Here is a 15,188-nt window from a genome sequence, read left to right as displayed (position 1 = left end):
AAATGCACAATTGTGAACCAGCGATTAGATTTTCGGGTTGAAACGTCTTAAACACCAATTTCTGCGGTGTCGGTGTCACGACGGCTTTGACAAAATCAGATTATGTCATAACTGTTATTTTCACACCAAAAAATTAGGCGTTAGAAACTCAAGCGAGATAACTGTAGCCCGAGTGAAGGCCTGACGAGGCGTCTTGTTTTGTATAAAGTTTATAAAGCGATTCTACAAAAATGTTTGCGAAATGACAGTTAAATTGCTGACGTTCTCATTGAAAAAGAGACATTTTGTCTTAGCCAATCATGAAGTTGCTAATTACCTGTATTTACTCGCTCAAATGTCGCGCATGCGCACAAGTTCTAATGACCACTGAACGACCAGCGTCCACGGTCTATGAAATAGAATTTGGGCAACTTTTGATTCCGCTATCTTGTGTCACATACCCGGGTGTAATTCCTAATCTCCGGGTGGAATTAGTGCCCTCGCACAGTGCTCTGCTACTTGCAGGCTCCGTGAAAAAATAAACTCAAAAAATTGCAAAGTTAAACTGTGTTAAGGCCCATTTTCACTACGAGATTTGTCGTATTCGATTCGCACCGTGGCGTATGTGAGCGTATGAACACACATACAAACATGACACGTTAAATTCCACCCTGAACAATAATATATGAATGAAGATTCTGGCATAGGTCCTCTTTTGCATCCGTCAGAATGATAATTGCCTACAACTTATCGTGTTGTCTAAAAAGCCTGCAATGTAAACAAACGTTTTTCGCACTACATTTAATTATCTTCATTAAATTATTGCTGTCGAAATTCGAAAATGATTTTTTTAAAGAAATTGAAACGCGACTCTTTACCGTAACCTATTGTTAAGAGTTAAAGACACACATTTACGACACTCTATACACTACGGTATAAACTATTGTATAGCTAAAGATATACTCTACCACTAAAGTTCGCTAAGGTCTCGATGAAACCTGTTCTTCATGTATGAGATTTTTATTTATAGTCCTGTTTGGTAAAATCAATATATATTTTTTTGTAAATGTAGGTTTTCTCAGCGAACTACAAGAACGTTTCATTGGAGAGCAACAATGTCGATCCACCCATTACCGCTCGACTTCTGCGAATTATGCCAAAAAAATGGCTTGGGTATTGTGCGCTGAGAGTCGAATTTTACGGTCAATATGAAGGTGAGAATACTATTAGCATCTACTTTTTTTCTAAAGAATTACCTCAGAGATTCCGTTATCGATTAAACTCCTTGTAATTCTTATTTACAAGTTTGAGCGGAAGGTTACTGTCTCATTTCCAAACGATGATATTTTCTGCAGAGTGCACCGACCCCGGGCCTCTTGGCTTGGAAAATGGCAATATCTCAGATGGTCAACTTTTGTCTTCAACCGAATATGACGACCTTAATGGCGCACATAATGCCAGACTAAATTTAGTAGCAGTAACGTCTGTGCGCGATGGAGGTATGGTAAAATTAAATCATTTTCCATCATTCCGACATTCCATAAATAAATCCTGAAATTGTGAGATCTTGTCTACTTTTATAGGAAAACAATAAATAAAGCTTCGAATACAGACCTTATGTATCACTACCTATCATAAAAAAAAATTCCAAAAAAAAAACTATTAGGAGAAAGCAGCATTTGATTCATAAAAGACAACGGCTCAAGCTGTAAATTTGCCATATAATCTAATAAATTAATAGGCAATTTTTTACATTATTTAGCTGTCTTAAGATGACTTAAACAGTTTCGATATTTTTTTGTATTGTTAGATTTTCTTTATTCAGAATTTACTTTTCCATCATAATAACTTTTATAACGTTTTTTGGCACGTGAAGACTTTTCGTCTACTTTAATAATATTGTATCTTCAAGTTATTTCTTTATGTAAGTTACATCCACATCACCGATCAATAATTTTATCTCCCTCTAAAATTCCTAGGTGCTTCTCTTAAAACGGATGGTCCCGGATGGTTCCAAGTTGATTTTCTAAAGTGGACCAAAATAACTGCATTGAAAACACAAGGCCATGCTGACGATGACTACTTTATTCAAAAATTCAATTTGCACTTTAGCACCAACGGAGTCGATTTCGCTGAATATAAAAAAAATGGATTGGTCAAGGTTCGGTTTAAATTTATATTCCTATTTTTATGCCATTGAGTATATGCCTTGTTGCCATTGTAAAGTCGTTATTATACTATAGACATATTTAAAAAACCACTTTGCACAATGTGTTCTACATAATTTATATTTCAGATAAGGGAACGCCAGGAATAACATTTTAAAGCAATTTCAAGCATTTTTTTCATAATAATTATGATGGTTTTGCAATTGAATCTAATACTCATAATATATAAATCATAATATATTCATGTATACAGTTCGCAATGAACTTTAAAAACGAAAGTATACGCCCTTTTTACGAGTGTTGCAGGACAACATTACAGAATCCCCCATTAAGAGTATTAAAATTGTAGATAACTCTGTGTTTTAAAATCTGTATTTTCCTTCGCAGCTCACACTTTTGCATGTGTAATATTAACTGATATTACTGACCTCGCTTGTTCGGGCTATGCTGTGAAATATCACACCGAGGCTTTTTATTATGCAAAAACCGTCGGTTTCATATTTCACAGTACAGACCGAACACGAGTCGGTTTAATATATGGCTGAACTGCATGCATGAGACATCCAGGATACTGGTCTAGATACGGAATAAACGTAGTATATATACAGTCCGGATATGGGTTTCACGGACCGCATGTCAACCAATCAGAAGAGTGTATTTTGAAAAGCCATATATTAAAATTTCGTATCTCATATAGGCCATAGATCGGATGCATCAATCGAAAAATGATTTGTACCATCGAGTGCTCATATGGAAAAATATTATATGAATTATAAGCGTTCTCTCTTTTTCCTTTCTAGAAATTTGGAGGGAACTCCGATCAAAACACCGTTGTAGAACACCGTCTTACGCGGGTGGTATTGGCACGTTTTTTGCGTGTTGTACCAACGAAATGGAACGGAATACCGTCGATAAGGATGGAAATTATTGGTTCATATGTTGGTAAGTAATCGCCCTCTAAATTGCTTCTGAAAAACTTATTACAAATTTTCTTTTTCCATGCAAGTGTAATTAGATAGAACAGTTCGAAATACTGGGTAACTAAAAAAGAAACTAAATGGAAGTCAAACAGGCCACCGTGCATCATAATTTCATATAATTACTTAACAATCAGTGGCCAAAAGCGAGGTGTATATCGCTGAATAAAAACCGAGACGTCGTGGCGTTTTTTTTTTTCGCAGCATGTTTGTTAATATATAGTCAATTAACCAGCGTTAATAAAGTTAGGCAGCGTTCTACGAGGTAGTTTTTCACCCCTTTATCTGTTGCTTTGTATAGGTTATCTTGAGGCAACGAGGGGATGTATGATATATACATGCACATATCCCGAGGTGTCTCATGCAAAATAGCGTACTTACATTATATTTTTCACATTGGCGAGGTTGCATTTATAATATAATAATAGACAGGAAATGCTTTTATTCCATCTCGCAATTGTGAACTAGAATTAATAGAACCAAAGAATTGTCTTCTGAAAAACGAGGGACAAATATTGGGGGGAATATTTTAGGGGAATATTGCACCATTGAACTATTGAATATATTCCCCGACAAGAACAAAGAAAACCGAGCAATCTGAAAAGAACAACTCGCCATTTTGAAAAGAACAACTCGCCATTTTGAAAAATCTCCTTTAGTGATTCAGAGGCTGAAATTATCTATAATGACTTTTGTAATTATACTAATGTTTGTTAACGGAACGTTGGCGCGACGTCAAAAAAAACCGTATCTACTTTAGATACCGAGTGGTTTGAGCCAGTGAGCCTTGGCATGCAAGATGGTTTGATTCTGGACTCTCAAATGCTGTCTTCGTCATCGAAATATGTTACATCGGCAGTTGGTAATGCAAGACTGAACTTAAACACGTTGAGCGATGCAAGTACGGGAAACATTATCAGACATGGTGGTTGGATAGCAGCAGACGATGACAGACATCCATGGCTTCAAGTAGATTTCATCACTAATGTAACGCTTACTGCAATTGCTACGCAAGGTTTGGAGAATGGAAATTCCTGGCTTACAGGATATACCCTCTCTTTTGGAGAAAGACGAAATCAGCTGCAAAACTTTAGCATCGAGGGGCTAATAAAGGTAAATGTCATAGCGAGCTTTCATACTTTTGTAATGTTAAGTAGCTAATATTATTTTTCAATATTCGGTAGAATAACTTACAAGAATAACTGCTTGCATTTTTACTCCTAATATCACTAGAGAATTCTTACTTCCTCAATCAGATTCGGTTCCAAACTGTTTTTTCGCATGCAGGTGTGCTCCAAAGGTCATGTAAACCAGGAAAATTTGAAAAATCGACATTTTGAAAAACAAAGTTAAAATTTCTTAGACGAATGTGCCTAGAACTTCCGTGATCGAACTTTACACTCCATAGAACAACGCTATTGATAATATTTTGACAAAATTTCTCTTAACAATCGTCGGGGCAGGTATTAAAGAACTAAGGCAAGTGAAACCCCGCAAAGCTTATTGATAAGATAATCATACGTTACATGTTACATTCTTAGGTTTTTTCAGCCAACTCTGACGGCAATTCTACAGTTGTTAAGCAGTTACTATTTCCTTATATCGCTACTCGTTTCATTCGAATAACACCCAAAACCTGGGTTGGAAATTGTACTGTAAGACTGGAGTTTTATGGCCGATATGAAGGTAAGGGTTGTAGTAGTGGTAGTTGTTTGATTTTCCTATGTTACAGGTGAAGTCGCGGTTTGAATCTAACTATTTTCATACAAACTCTACTGACGAAGGCCCTCAGGTCGAAACGTCGAGAAGTGTTTTGTCTATTTTAGGCAGTTGTTATGATGCTACATTTGATGCTAAGCATATATAAGGATCTGGAAATGTTCCATGAGTTTCTCTATCCAAATAAATCGTAATTGTATTTCGATTATTGTGAAAACAGATAGTAAAGGGTAATATTGATATAGGTGGGTCTATCTTTGACTGCCTTTAATTTTTGCAGCTAAATGACCTAAATGGCATTACGTGTGTTATATAACCAATGAGTAGTTTTAAAGAATTAGGCGAACTAATGAATTACAGATTTGAAATATAGCATTTCAAAAGTTGATAATGAGATGGTCGTGCATTTTTTGGTTCGATGGTCATGCATACGATTGTTAACTTGGACTTATGTAATTTGAAATGGGGCAGTTATAATTCTTTGCAAATATATTAACAAAAGAAACACTACTGTCATTTAACACTAATTTCATAAAATACAGCTGACAGTAACCCAAGATAATGTATCCATTCTCATTATTTAGATAATTTCAATTGATTTTGATTTAATTAATTTCGTTTCAATTTGAAGTTTAATATCGCGCAACTTGCATGATTGGCATCTTTGGATGGCACGTCTGTGGAATGTAATTTTTTACTCGAATGGAAATTTTGTAGGATGCTCGGACCCACAGGCTTTGGGCATGGAAAGTGGTGCTATCTTGGACAGCCAACTCTCGTCTTCTGCTGAAAGTAGTAAGACTGATGGACCTCAAAATGCCAGGTTGAATTTGAAATTCATATCCGGGGTACGGGGAGGAGGTGAGTAAAAATACGCCTTTTTAAAGGCTGTAGTAGACGGTGCTCAATTAATTAGTAGGTTTAATAAATTAATGATATCTGTGATTACTAGCAATTGAGTACAATTTCCAATAAAAATAATCTTTCAAATATTCAGATCGAAGACGTGCAATTACTGTTTTTCTCTCGTCTTACCATATGCCTGCGTGGCGGCAGGGGCATGGGGGACTTACTCCCCCTTAGACTTTTGAATCTTGGAGAGTTTGGCAAATTCCACCACAATTCGAGCAATTTACTGAAATCCGCAATAACTCAACCAACCTAAAAGTTTTAGGCCCGTTCGCCTCTAATTCTAGCGGTTTAAAGTCAGCTGTAGCTGAAGCCCTTCCAAAGGGACCAATGTGCTAACTATTTTTTCACGCTGGGAGTGTAATAGATTAATTACAATTGAAAGGATGTTATAATTTGTAATTTTACTTTAAAATAATCTCTAGGGTTGCGTTTGCCAAAAGGAACAGGGAGTTGGGTCCAGGTGGATTTCATCAAATGGGCAAAGGTTGCCGAGATAAGGACTCAGGGGGATCAAAGTTCAGCCTATTATACCAAGACATTTAATCTTCTGCAGAGTAATGACGGATCTCGCTTTCTGGTCTTTAAAGAATTTGGAAAAAAAAAGGTTAGAAGTCCTTGAAGTTTTGACTCAAGAACATTTGATCAGAAAAATATGCATGACTTAGTGAAAATCACGCGACCACAATGGCTGACTATAATAAAAACTAAAATGTGCGAAGACGATCTGTCGCCGCTCGGCTGCTCCATATTTTTCAAACTGCCATTTTTAAGCCATATTCCTAGATATGTCCAGGGAATTTCGTAAATTAATTTTATATTCACTTGTCCAGGGCCAATGGACGACTTACGACTTCTTACACCCCACAGACGTAACATTCTGCAAATATAGCATCTCTGCAAATATGTTCTGCAATGTGCAACCTACAATTAATTGTGAAAGCTGCAGTTTCAATTCACCGGATCGCCTAATTGCACAGTTCAGTGTATAGTTTCCAGTGTAGGCCACAGATCCGAAGAATTTTGCCTGCTATATCTGGCATTGAACACGTCTTTCGAATTCTTTAGGTCTTTCAAGCGAACTACGACAGTAATACAATTGTCGCTCAACGCCTGACTCGTGTAATATTCACTCGATTTTTACGAATTGTACCAACAGATGGGGCCACCTATATTGTAATAAGAATGGAATTGTTTGGCGCGTATGTCGGTAAGTACAGTATTTAGACAGTATACATACAGTGGGGATCAAAAGTATGAGTCGATAATTTTCTTATATTACGATAATTTACAATGCATGCATGATATCTCGTGAGTTGGAGATTGGATATGTTGATCTGAACTTGCGTATTACTTTATGATAGTAATCCCTCCCGTAGATTTCTCATTAATTCTGATGGTATTTAAGTTGAATAAGAGTTGCATATTATTCTTTTTGTGGACCAAAAATGACAAAGAGGGGGCCAACAATGATGGGATGTCTCGAAAAATGTGAGAAATTGAGATGAGGTTATATTGAAATTGTATATGTAAATCCTTTGTGAATCAGGTTTGTATTTAATTAATTAAAATCTGCGAGGCCAAGGGCTACTCCTGCAAAGTGAAATGGAAAGAAAGCAGGAGGAAAACCGGTGGACTGTCCTTAATCAATGGTAACAAAACTGGTTCACTCTATCCAACAAAAGTCAAAGCGTTTTGAGACGTAAAAGAGGTCATACAAAATATTAAAACAGTGCCAACTTGTGTTATATCCTACTGGTTCAACTCTATTCTACCATTGATTAAGGACGGCCCACTGGTTTTCCTTCTACTTTCTTTCCATTTTCCTTTGCAGGAGTAGCCCTTGGTCTCGCAGATTTTCATTTCATTGAGTACGAACTTGACTCACAAAATGTTTCCAACTTTTCGTTCGACACATATAACCTCGTCTCGATTTCTCAATTTTTTGCTATCTTTGGTCCACAAAAAGAATACATATAACCTCGTCTCGATTTCTCAATTTTTTGCTATCTTTGGTCCACAAAAAGAATAATAAGCATTTCTTTTTCAACTTAAATACCATAAGAATTAACGAGATATCTATAGGAGGCATTACTATCACAAAATACGCAAGTTCAGATCAACATATCCAATCTCCAACTCACAAGATCATTTATTGTAAATTATCGTAATAAGAAAGTAGAACATCATAATCATCAAGAGGCCTGGTAACAAACGGCCTCTCTGTTTATTTAACTCTCTTTTGTTTGTCGTCATTCCGTGACGAGCATTGTCTTGTATTTAATAAATATACATAAAGGAAATGGATGAAGTCCTATCTATGACGACAAACAAATAAACACACACCGGACCTGCCCACAGAGACAATTACTCAGGAAGCAAAATATCTTCAACGTAATACCAAGACGAAGTCGAAAAGGATTTGTCGATCAACAACACAGCTGGCGCCATATTTAACAATTGGAATAAATTACCGCCACTCAAACGTGCTTCCACCCGACCAAGGTAATTTTCCAATTAAACTTCACGAAGAGACAACATGCCAAGTCATCGCTGCCCATACCCCGATTGTGAATATGAAACGGCAGATGTTGAAGACGCCCTTGCAGCGGTATTGTTAACAGTACACTCTAACGGAAGTCACAACAACAATCAAGCGACCACCACCATATCCAAAGGCGAAAAAGTAAAGCGACCCACAATTTCCCGGAGCGGCACAAGCGAGGACTGGTCATATTTCTTATCACGATGGAAGGACTATGTTGATGCCACAAAAATAACGGGCCAAGACAAAGTACTACAACTTCTAGAATGCTGCGAGGAACAGCTACGTAAAGATTTAACACGCAACGCGGGGGGGTCCATAGCAAGCAAACCCATCGACGAAGTCCTTCAGGCAATAAAAAAACTGGCTGTCAGAGGAGAGAACCCTATGGTAGCCCGGGTACAATTACATAACATGCGCCAAGATCACGACGAGCCCATTAGAAACTTCTGTGCACGGGCACGCGGACAAGCGAGTACATGCAACTTCTCGATACCCTGCCCAAACTGCGAGACTAACGTGAACTATACAGACAACGTACTGAGCGACGTCATTACCCGTGGCCTAGCAGACAACGAAATTCAACTCGACCTCCTGGCAGACAAAAAACAGGACAAAACGCTAGAAGAAATCGTACAATTCGTAGAACGCAAAGAAATAGGCAAAAGGTCAGCTGACCAACTACTCCAGAAACAAGGAGCAGAAGCCACCCGTAGTCAATACAAGCGGGGAAAACGCGCTGACGAGACATTGGATAAAGGCAAGAATAAAGCCCCAGAAACAGCCACACCATGCAACTACTGCGGCACCAGCGGACATGGACAAAACGCACCACCAAGGGTCAGACGGAATACTTGTCCAGCATACGGCCACACATGCGAGATATGCAACAGACCAAACCACTTTCAACACGTATGCCGCAGTAAAGACAAACCTAAACTCCACAGTCCACGCAAGGGAAATGCCAACTCAGCTGAAAATGCACTGTTTGACAACCTCTGTTCCACCCAGACAGATGAGAAACAAACACCCAAGACAACAAATAATGCCATGCTGGACCACCACCTTTACAGCAATATCGCCAACAAATGGGCAAGAAAAGCATCACGGACACAACCCTTCATCACCGTCCAAGCAACCCTCCACCCAGATGACTACCATAGCCTAGGGCTTAAACCAATCTTCCAATCGCCCCGATCCAAGATGGTAACAGGGATGGCGGACACAGGATGCCAAAGCTGCCTAGCCAGCATGCCCATCATACGCCGTTTTGGATTGCGTGAAAAAGATCTTATCCCTGTCAACACGAAAATGCACGCGGCAAACGGGAAAGATATCAGAATCATCGGCGCCACCTTCCTTCGCTTCACTGATGTAAAAGACCCCGGAAAATCTCCAGAGACCCGACAGATGGTATACATCACCCACGACACTGATAAACTCTACTTGAGTCGTGAAGCTTGTGAACAACTAGGCATGATCACTAAATCATTCCCAACGATCGGTGAAAACACCTCAACATCACCCACCACAATGCCCACTACCACCGCAGCAACCAGCGATCAACCCAATGCGGCTGCCCAATTCGCAGTAAACCGCCAACCAAACCGGACAAACTACCATTCCCAGCCACAAGTGACAACCGACAACGCCTACAAAAATGGTTACTAAATTATTATGAAGCGAGCACATTTAACACCTGTGAACATCAACCGCTACCACTCATGGAGACTGTCTCTTTGAGGCTAATGGTTGACCCTAATGCCAAACCTGTCGCCCATCACACACCAGTCCCAATTCCCATCCACTGGCAGACGGCAGTGAAAGAAGACCTGGAACGGGACATTGCGTTGGGCGTGATTGAACCAGTACCAGTCGGGGAACCTGTAACATGGTGTCACAGAATGGTTGTGTGTGCTAAGAAAAACGGAACACCGCGACGCACTATTGATCTACAAGCACTCAACGCACACGCAACCAGAGAAACACACCACACACAAAGCCCCTTCCACCAGGCACGTTTGGTCCCCCAAAACACGAAGAAGACAGTCTTCGATTGCTGGAACGGGTACCATAGCATCCCCCTACACGAGAACGATAGACACCTCACCACCTTCATCACGCCCTGGGGCAGATACCGATATAAGACAGCCCCACAGGGATACATTGCATCCGGTGACGGTTATCTAGGAGATTCGATGAACTAGTCTCCCACGTGCCAACAAGACCAAATGCATTGACGATACCTACTATGGGCAAACGACTTAGAAACAAGCCTTCCAAGCCTTAGACTGGCTAGATCTATGCGGCAAGAACGGCATCACCTTAAACCCTGATAAATTCGTATTCGGCAGCGACACTGTAGAATTCGCCGGATTGAGATAACAAACAACAGCGTCCGCCATGCAGAAAATTCTTGATGCAATACTCCAATTTCCTACGCCGAAAAACATCACCGACATCCGATCCTGGTTCGGACTCATCAACCAAGTATCATATGCCTTCGCCACCGCAGACAAATGCTACCGTTCAGAAACCTTCTGAAACCCGGCTCTTCCTTCTACTGGGACGAGACACTGAACATTCTATTCGAAGAGTCAAGCAAGTAATCGCCCGATCGATCGAGGAAGGTGTACGCATATTCGACAAGTCCAAACCCACTTGTCTAGCCACTGATTGGTCGAAACATGGATTAGGGTTCTGGCTCTTCCAGAAGCACTGCTCCTGCACATCCGCGAACCATTCTGCTGCCCAACAGGATGGAAAATCACGCTAGTCGGCAGCCGATTCACCCATGATTCAGAATCGAGATACGCCCCGATCGAAGGAGAGGCCCTAGCCGTCGCGGACTCACTCAACAAAGCCAGATTTTTCGTCCTTGGATGCCCAGATCTCACCATCGCAGTTGACCACAAACCGCTCTTGAAGATCCTTAGCGACCGTTCACTAGAGGACATTCCAAACTCACGACTGCGAAATCTAAAGGAGAAAACGTTACGGTATAGATTCAAACTAGTCCACATCCCTGGAGTACGACACAAAGCAGCAGACGCCCTATCCCGACACCCAAGCGGCCCCAAACAACCGAACGCGCTACCGCTGCCAGACGACACTGCTGCCATAGCGACCCGAAGTACACCCATCAACGCCATTAGACAATTCTTCCTCGCCGGTATACGATGCGTTGAAGAACAGGAACACGCATCCCACGAGGAAAATATAAGTCTCACAGCTACATCCGCCATTAACACGTATGCCATCTCATGGGACAAAATTAAACTAGCTACAAACAGTGACCCCACCATGGTGGAACTAATGGCCATGATCGAATCCGGCTTCCCAACATCCAGAAACGATGTACCAACCCAACTTCAAGAATACTTTCAATTCCGCGACAATCTCCACACAATCGACGGCGTTATCCTATACAAAGAGCGAATCATCATCCCACAATCACTTCGCCGCCACATCCTGGACATACTCCACTGCGCACACCAGGGAATCACATCGATGCGTGCACGAGCCGATTCCAGCGTCTTTTGGCCCGGCATAACGACCGCAATCACCAAGCTAAGACAAAATTGCGAACAATGTGATCGCATGGCACCATCACAACCCAACGCACCACCGTACCCCCCCACACAACCACAATACCCCTTCCAATGCATCTGTGCCGACTATTTCCAACTGAAAGGCAACCAATACCTCGTAATCGTTGACCGCTATTCGAACTGGCCCATTATTGAACGAGCCGAGAACGGCGCCAAGGGACTCACCAACTGTCTCAGACGCACATTCGCCACATTCGGGATCCCAGACGAAATCTCCACCGACGGGGGCCCAGAATTTACTGCATCAACCACACAACAATTTCTAAAGGACTGGAGCGTCCATCATCGCCTTTCCTCAGTAGCATTCCCACATTCAAACTGCCGCGCCGAGGTCGGCGTCAAAACGATGAAACGAATCCTAACGAATAACACTAACCACGATGGCACGGTCGACACCGACTCGTTGCAACACGCAGTGTTGCAATACCGGAATTGCCCAGACCCTAACACCGGCCTGTCTCCTGCACAATGCGTCTTCGGCCGACCAATCAGGGACCTCATCCCAATACCCCCGGCCGCTACGTCCCACACCCAACGTGGAAAGATACACTGAACGCACGCGAGGAAGCTCTACGGAACAGGCATATAAAAGCCGCCGAGCGATGGTCTGAGCACACCCAACGGCTTCCCCAATTAAAAGTTGGCTCCTTTGTCCGCATCCAAAATCAAACCGGGCCACATCCAAAAAAGTGGGACAAAACAGGCGTAGTAATAGAGGTCCGACAATATGATCAATACGTCATCCGAGTCGACGGATCAGGAAGACCCACTATCCGCAACCGGAAATTCCTCCGCCAATACACTCCCGTGAAAACACCGCCACCACCCCGCACCATTCAGGATGACCTACGATTACTTGGCACACCATTAGCCCCTTCCACAACCCCGCACCACGCCCAACAACCACCACCAAATAACCTTGAGCAGCAAACACCACAGCACGACCGAGCTGACATGCACAATGAAAACCCAACCCAACCCACAACACCAGAGACAACCCATTTCCCCCCCACGCCAACTCAAACAACACCTACAAGCACATCCACCACCCACACTAAACAACCACTTGCGCTAAGAAGACTTATGGACTTCAATAACAAAGGACTCAAAGAATAAAAACTTTCATATTCTGAACAATTAAGTCTTTCATTACTGTTACATTTTATTCACGAGTTAAAGACTTAGGGGGAGATAGAACATCATAATCATCAAGAGGCCTGGTAACAAACGGCCTCTCTGTTTATTTAACTCTCTTTTGTTTGTCGTCATTCCGTGACGAGCATTGTCTTGTATTTAATAAATATACATAAAGGAAATGGATGAAGTCCTATCTAGAAAGATTATCGACTGGACTTATACTTTTGATCACTACTGTATAGCTTCAAAAGCAGCTGTTAAACAACTTCATGGCTATAACATACGTACGTTTAAATATTTTTAGATTTAACTCTCCGGAATTATGCCTTGCGAACAGCATTTTCGTTTCCCTATAGCTTTAGCTTTGAACTAAAACTTCAACACTGCGATCGGTTCGGGCTTGCACGAGACCCACGACGCCTTCTAAATAATAAGTTTCATGAAACACTTTTCTTCTACAGATACCGACTGGTTTCAGCCAATTGCACTTGGCATGGAATCTCGTTTGATAATCGACGCCCAATTGGCCGTATCGTCGTTTAAAGATAGCATATCCGGACCTAGTATGGCCAGGCTAAATGTGAAGGCAACTACGCTGAGCATAAGCACAACAACAACAAAAGTCACCGCTTTTAATGCGACCATGAACATTACCAATAATATAACAACAGTGAATACATCATATATCCGTCATGGCGGTTGGATGGCAGCAACCAATGACACTAATCCTTGGTTTCAAGTTGATTTTAGGACCAATGTAACAGTCACCGCGCTACTAATGCAAGGACTGGACAGTGGAATGGCCTGGGTAACAAAATATACCCTTGCATTTGGGTACGAGAGAGGCGTTTTGCAGGAATACGTTGTTGATCAGAGAGTGAAAGTAAGTGAAAGTATACGCCTTTTTTTACAAATCAGCAGCGGGCGGAATCCTAGCCTTTCCTGTAATCTGATTGGCTGTAGCAGCGGGCGGAATTTTACGATATCTGACCCCGATCCGGAATCCCATATTTAATGCTCGATCCAAAGTGTGCTTTGTTTTGTTTTCCTAAAGATTTATTTGCAACCTTTTGACTTTTTTATTTTAATTTTTTATTTTTGAAGTGAGTTTTGGTAAATTACACAAAATGCGACACAAAATGCGATTTTTAGACTTAGTCTCAACAAAACGTCGCTATTTTAGAGCCGTCTAAAAGCCTCAAAATTAGGGGTTTATGTGGTATACATTTCCGTGGTAATACGGAAACTGAAACGAGGGTGATTTTGACGTCACACGAGTGAGTCGGCTTTTGAGTGATTTGTCTACTGACTTGTTTATGGGATCGTTGTGGGTTTTATGAATATGGCGTAGGAATAAACATGTGTCAGTAGGTGAACGCGCGTTTTCGAAGATATATTATTTTGTCGTAGCTATAGACGTAACAACATATCCCCACAACATAGTTTTTGTGAAAATTATATGCTCGTACGTAAACAACCATGGTGTTCAGTTACGTATTTTAAATTCGCGTCTTGATCGCATACAAGTGACTCGGCGACTCCATAGGTTTACTGTATCTATCTGAAAAACCATGAAACAGACATTTCGCTTTGTGACGAGACTGATCGGTTCCGCACTTTCACCTATATATAAGGACAAAAGTCAACACATCGCAGTCAAAATCAGTGTAATACAAAATCGGTATGTGCCGACATTTGACTACAGGTCGCACCTGTGCATGATGACTTCCCATACGCTAGGTCCCTATATATTACTCGTCTACCAATATTTCAAACATACGCGTTTGTTGAGTTCGCTCTGTGCCTTTTGATAGGTTTTTGACCATTTCTGACCGTTATCTATAGAGGTTTTTCACAACATACAAAACCGGGTATAATGCTGGTCCGCGTCATCAAGCCATCCTAGCATGCGCACTTCAAAACGCCTTTGTCTTCGCCGGTGCAAGGTATAAAATTTAACCCTAACCCTGAAAGCTAGTATAAAAATGGGATCCTGCAGTCGACAATATTCTAGAATGGGCTGGGAAATACACTGTAAAGGCTAGTTTCCACTCAGGAAAATTCTCCTTTGGATCGGACAGGAAAGGAAAGTTTCCTTTGTATAAACGCCACCTGAGAACTCACCGACAAAGTTCCTGTTCGT

The 15,188-nt window shown here is 41.3% G+C and overlaps 2 protein-coding genes across 3 annotated transcripts in view; both read left to right on the top strand.

Moving 5' to 3' along the window:
* Positions 1-15,188, top strand: part of LOC114534196 — a gene marked incomplete at its 3' end in the record, with an annotated part of 66,012 nt that overhangs the window by 17,625 nt on the left and 33,199 nt on the right. The window contains exons 12-21 of the mRNA XM_028555750.1: positions 1,052-1,193; positions 1,335-1,478; positions 1,959-2,140; positions 2,948-3,089; positions 3,885-4,237; positions 4,666-4,810; positions 5,561-5,704; positions 6,178-6,359; positions 6,821-6,962; positions 13,507-13,928. Coding sequence (XP_028411551.1) covers positions 1,052-1,193; positions 1,335-1,478; positions 1,959-2,140; positions 2,948-3,089; positions 3,885-4,237; positions 4,666-4,810; positions 5,561-5,704; positions 6,178-6,359; positions 6,821-6,962; positions 13,507-13,928 — 1,998 coding nt within the window. The remainder of the gene's footprint in view (positions 1-1,051; positions 1,194-1,334; positions 1,479-1,958; positions 2,141-2,947; positions 3,090-3,884; positions 4,238-4,665; positions 4,811-5,560; positions 5,705-6,177; positions 6,360-6,820; positions 6,963-13,506; positions 13,929-15,188) is intronic.
* Positions 7,938-13,214, top strand: LOC114534203. Of its 2 annotated transcripts, none has more exons than XM_028555759.1 (2): positions 7,938-9,936; positions 12,154-13,214. In XM_028555759.1, the coding sequence occupies exons 1-2, from the start codon at positions 8,292-8,294 to the stop codon at positions 12,459-12,461; spliced, it is 1,953 nt and encodes a 650-aa protein (XP_028411560.1). In that variant the 5' UTR covers positions 7,938-8,291; the 3' UTR covers positions 12,462-13,214. The 2 variants fall into 2 exon arrangements, with proteins under 2 accessions (XP_028411560.1, XP_028411561.1); XM_028555760.1 differs by having other exon boundaries at positions 7,938-9,941; positions 12,159-13,214.

Source organism: Dendronephthya gigantea, unplaced genomic scaffold, assembly GCF_004324835.1.
Source record: "Dendronephthya gigantea isolate DGI-Jeju-01 unplaced genomic scaffold, DenGig_1.0 000098F, whole genome shotgun sequence".
Classification (NCBI taxonomy): Eukaryota; Metazoa; Cnidaria; class Anthozoa; order Malacalcyonacea; family Nephtheidae; genus Dendronephthya; species Dendronephthya gigantea.
Note: the sequence above shows the minus strand (reverse complement) of the source record. Positions and strands in the feature narration are given on the sequence as shown.

Excerpts from the sequence above, each read along its gene's own strand:
- LOC114534203 (XM_028555759.1), top strand. The coding sequence starts at position 8,292 with ATGCCAAGTCATCGCTGCCCATACCCCGATTGTGAATATGAAACGGCA. Across the intron at positions 9,937-12,153 it reads CCATTCCCAGCCACAAGTGA|CAACCACACAACAATTTCTA; the intron begins CAACCGACAACG and ends AATTTACTGCAT.